This window comes from Rhincodon typus, chromosome 13, assembly GCF_021869965.1.
Source record: "Rhincodon typus isolate 14 chromosome 13, sRhiTyp1.1, whole genome shotgun sequence".
NCBI lineage: Eukaryota > Metazoa > Chordata > Chondrichthyes > Orectolobiformes > Rhincodontidae > Rhincodon > Rhincodon typus.
The window spans coordinates 68,298,515-68,303,338 of record NC_063344.1 but is presented as its reverse complement, the minus strand read 5'-3'; the positions used below and the strand labels follow the sequence as shown (position 1 = coordinate 68,303,338).

The window sequence follows — 4,824 nt, the reverse complement described above, 5'->3', positions numbered from 1 at the left end:
TATCACCATCCCACCTACCTTCCCCAGCCCCAGCCCCAGCCCCACCCCTCCTCTCACTATTTATTTCCCAGCTCCCTTCCCCCGCCCCATTTCTGAAGAAGGGTCCCGACTCGAAAAGTCAACTTTCCTGCTCCTCTGATGCTGCCCGGCCTGCTGTGTTCCTCCAGCTCCACAATGTGTTATCTAAAACAGAGGAATATCTTATTTTTAAATATAGGCCTCAGTTCATCAGCAGGGCATCCCAAAGCAATTTACAACCAATTACTTTTGAACGGCAGTCACGATTAACCAAGCATTTCAAGCATTCATATGAACAAACACTCCTTTTATTTTCTAATCCATATTTTCATCATTTCCTTGAACCTTGTGATGCTCAAGTGGGTGGCATCCACCAACATATCCCCACTGTTAGACATCATGTTAAATGAATGAACTAAGAGCATGGGCACACAGCTTAAGAGAATCCTTCAGCGGTAAATCCTTGATGAAAAAGAACAGCTAATTTTTTCAGATGTGCCTGAAACAGACACACTAGCCCTGTCCTTCAGAATGCCACACAACGTGTCATGATGAGACTGATAAGGATTGGGCAGTATGCTGGCTCAGTGTTAAGTACTGTTGCCTCACAGCACCAGGAACCCAGGTTCAGTTCCACCCACGGGCGACCGTCTGTGTGGAGTTTGTTCTCCCTGTGTCTGTGTGAGTTTCCTACGGGCGCTCCAGTTTCCTCTCACAGTCCAAAGATATGCAGGTTAGGTGGATTGGCCATGCTAAATTGCCCATAGTGTCAAGGGATGTGCAGGCTAGATGGATTAGCCATGGGAAATGCAGGGTTACAGAGATAGTGTAGGGAAGTAGATCTGGGCGAGATGCTCTTTGGAGGGTCACTGTGGACTTGATGGATTGAATGGCCTGCTTCCACACTGTAGGGATTCTATGATAATCCTTTATCATTCCTTTTCAAGCAGTATGTATTCAGTTACTCTTCCAAACCCCTTCACATGAAACTTCAAGCTGGAGTCGATAGCTAATGAACAAGACATTTGCTCAATCAGACGCTGATGTAAAACACATGGGATAATTTTCATAACCTATGAATCTAGACAGTGTGTGTGGAAACTTGACTGGGGTAACTGGCGATCTGTTGGCTATTTGGGTACATAGGGGCCAGATTCCCTACCATTGGCCAATGTGTACGTGTGAGAGTGAATGTGGGTAAACAGGATACACACAAATTCATAGCTGTGAGCAAGTTCTAATCTACTGGGTTCATCTCATTTCTCTGGGGCCAAATCTAATTGTAATTGAAACTATATCAAGGAATTCTTACCTTGGGAGAAAATAGGTTGCCGCAAGTGAAAATTTAGGTCTCACGTGTATAAACTTGTGGGTTTGCATGGGCACTCATTGCAAACATTGAAAAAGTGAAGTCTTTCACTCACCATGATCCTGAGGCAGAAAGCACCTTACAAGAGTAGAATTAGTTTCCTGAAGTTTATGGATCAACCCCTCCAACCGCTTCACTCGCTTCACAACTCGGCTGCTTTGTTGTCTCAGGAGCTTGAGTTTGGTGTTCTTCTTCGTGACTTGATCTTTGAGGAAGGTGCTGTGTGTCGGAGACAAGCAGTATGAATGGAGGGAATTTATTAGTTTGCATGCGCCAGAGGCAGATGGGGCGGCATCATCGGGAAACGGAACAGTGCCATCAATCAGCAGTCTTTCACTGGCAGGTTGTGGGCTGCTATCAGACTTTGAACAGCATTGCTGTTCAGAAACCATACAGACAACTGGTTCAGCTGTCACTGAGGATGACTGGAGTACGGCACCGTTTTCTTCCAACCCAGAAACGGTCTCCAGTACATGTTCATTGTCTACAATTACAGAATGGGACTCTAAGTGTTCAGCATTTAGTGCTTCAGAGGCCAAGCAGCCACTCAAAGTCCTTTCCTGATTGACAGCAGCCAGCTGTAATTTGGCTGCAACTTGGCAGTGTGTGTGCCCTCTCTCCACTTTCCTCTGGTTTTCTGAGAAGTGGAAGATGGAAGGGACGGCATTGAACTTGAGTCGATGACACTGGTCCTCCTGACGCTCCTGAAAGCTATCCTTGGTGAAGTGAGCACTGCACAGGAAGGAAAACTTGGTTGGTTTCCAGTCAGTCCGACCAACAGCAGCAATCCATTCTGCTAAACGTTTTGCATCTTTCAAAGGGAATCTAGCAGAGAAAACAGAACAGCACAGCAAACAATCTTGAAACAATGCTGGCCAGTGGACATTTCAATTCTAGCTTTCAGTTTTGACAAAAAAAAAGTTATTCTTCCAATATCTAGAGCATTCTCTTTAAAATAAAGTTGACAAAGGTTCGGATCAAAGGTGCAAACCTTAAAATTAGAGATAGGATATGCAGAGTAATAGAGACATCACTTGACATAAAGGATAGAAGAAACCAGAAAAGTCTTACTAAAAAAAGTGTTGAAGCCAGGTGTGTGATTGGAGGATGTGAGTGGGTATCAACTAAGAATTTCAAAACTGGGATTAATTGTTAGGTAAGTGTCTAAGGCATGGAGTAACAATCCAGATTAGCAATGATCTAATAGAGTGATAGAATAGGTTCAAAGGGCTGAATGGTCTCCTATCATTCCTATGTTTGCAAAATTCAAAAATGGACAGTGCAACAAGTTTGAAGTATATCCTGGAGAAGTATCTGGTTTGTCTAACTAGTGGAAGAAATATCTCTGCAACAGTCATACAGTTCCAGTCAAAAATGAATGGAGGAGTTCCATCCCAGAGACAAAAATGACCATGATTCAGCACCAAAACAAAAAAGATATCTTCTGAAGAAGCCATTAGGATGTCTTCTGTTGAAAGTAAATGTCAGGGTCACAGTTGAATTAAAGGACATTACTGAAGCAGCAAAGAAACAGTCATACTTTGCATTGACACCTAATATAACCCCAATGCCTTTGTTGTTTGAAAGGCTTGAATGGAATTTTAAGTTTGACAAGACATAAAGCTAGCAGTAAGCAGATCAAAGGATGATTTTCCTGTACTTTACCAGTACATCCACCAATTAATGTTTTCACTTAGGTTCAACATTTCACCGACTATTTCTTAACTAATTTTATTTCTCAAATACAAAAACAGAAATTGCTGGCAAAACTCAAAGGTCTGGCAGTATCTGTGGGAATGGGGAGGAAGCAAAGTTAATGTTTCAAGTCCCATGACTTTGACAGAAATGATAGCAACTAGGAAAATGTAGTATTTATGCTGAATTTGAGATTGGGGTGGGGGTGAGCCGATAGGTTGTTTTATCTTTTTTCAAGTGTTCCCGGATAGATGGACTTAAGTGGATTTTTATCAGAACCATACGCTTAGACAGGACTGCCTCGAGGCTGAGAAAACATCATAGAAATAGATTGTACCATCAGTTCATGTTCAAGCCCTCCACTATGACAAACAACAATACACTCAGCTACCAATGTAAATGACTGGACCAAGGCCAGTATCCCGTCACCCAGTCACCATTTATTTACATGTGCACAGGTACATGGGCCTTGACCAGCCAGCTCAGAGCCAGTCACTGGAATGAGGAGACTTTCAATCTCCTGTTTGTATCTCAGCCAGGTCTCCCTGATTGGCCCAGGTTGACAGCCCCAAGCAAGGATGTCATAGTCAATAAGACTCACCTGGCCCCCATTTCAAATACTACACAATGAATTGGCTTAAACTCACCCTTACTTTATTCTTTCATGGGATTTGAATGTTGTTGGTTGGGCAACACTTATTGCTAGTGCCTAGTAGGACTCTTGTTGAACTGCTAAAGTCCATTTTGTACAGGCAGACCCAAAATGCTATCAGAGACAGAGTTACAAGATTTTGAATGAGTAAACCCTGAACGAATGATGATGATATATTTCCAAGTCAGGATAGTGAGCAGCTTGGAGGTGAGTTTGAATGATGGTACTACCATGCATCTGCTGCGCTTATCCTTCTGGATGGTAGATGTTTGGAAGATTCTCTCTCAAGAGTTGTGGTGAATTTCTGCACTGCATCTTGTGGGCAGGACACACTAAAGCTATTGAGGGCATGCAGAGTGGAGGGACTCAAATGTGACCACACCCGTAAACCATCAAGTAGCTGGTCTGTCCTGGATTGTGAAGCTTCTTGAATGTTGTTGGAGCTGCACTCATCCAGCCAAGTGTTCCATCACACTCCTGAACTGTGTCTTGTAAATGGTGGACAGATTTTGGGGAATCAGGAGGTGAGTTACTCGCTGTAGGATTCCTAGCCTCTGACCTGCTCTTGCGGGCACTATATTTATATGGCTAGTTTCAGTTCAGTTTCTGGTCAACGTTAACCCTCAGATGTTGATAATGGGTGATTCAGGGATGACAATGCCTTTGATCGCCTGTTTTAATTTTTGACAGTTAGGGGATTTCATTATTCGGGCATGGATCAAAAGTTTCAACAAAATAGTGTTAATACTTGCACTTGTATAGCACCTGCTCACAAAACATCTGAAAACACTTCACATGACAGTATAAACTGTTTGCCTTTTAAGTAGGACTGTGTTGTGATGGGATACAAACTAGTGGAAATTCGAACATCATTCATCCATGAAAAATATAGTTCTGGCTTGTAGAGATGGGAAAATAAAGTTAAATGACAATTCAAATCACAGCCTTTAAAAAATATTCAGAGTTCTACAACTGCACATTAGCAAGCTCTGTTCAAAAACAGTCAGGCTAAACTCCGGGCAGACTGAGCAGGTTAAGGAACCTTTATTATGACTGGGTTCAAATCTAAGTCTGACAAGCAGCTATCACT

At 42.7% G+C, this 4,824-nt stretch overlaps 1 protein-coding gene across 1 annotated transcript in view; it reads right to left on the bottom strand.

Moving 5' to 3' along the window:
• LOC109924489 (peroxynitrite isomerase THAP4-like) overlaps positions 1–3,694 on the bottom strand; it is a 24,843-nt gene extending 21,149 nt beyond the window's left edge. Inside the window, exons 1-2 of the mRNA XM_048604145.1 lie at positions 3,684–3,694; positions 1,443–2,212 (exon numbers count right to left, since the gene is read on the bottom strand). Of these exons, the coding sequence (XP_048460102.1) occupies positions 1,443–2,212; positions 3,684–3,694 (781 nt within the window). The remainder of the gene's footprint in view (positions 1–1,442; positions 2,213–3,683) is intronic.
• Positions 3,695–4,824: the final 1,130 nt, after the last annotated feature.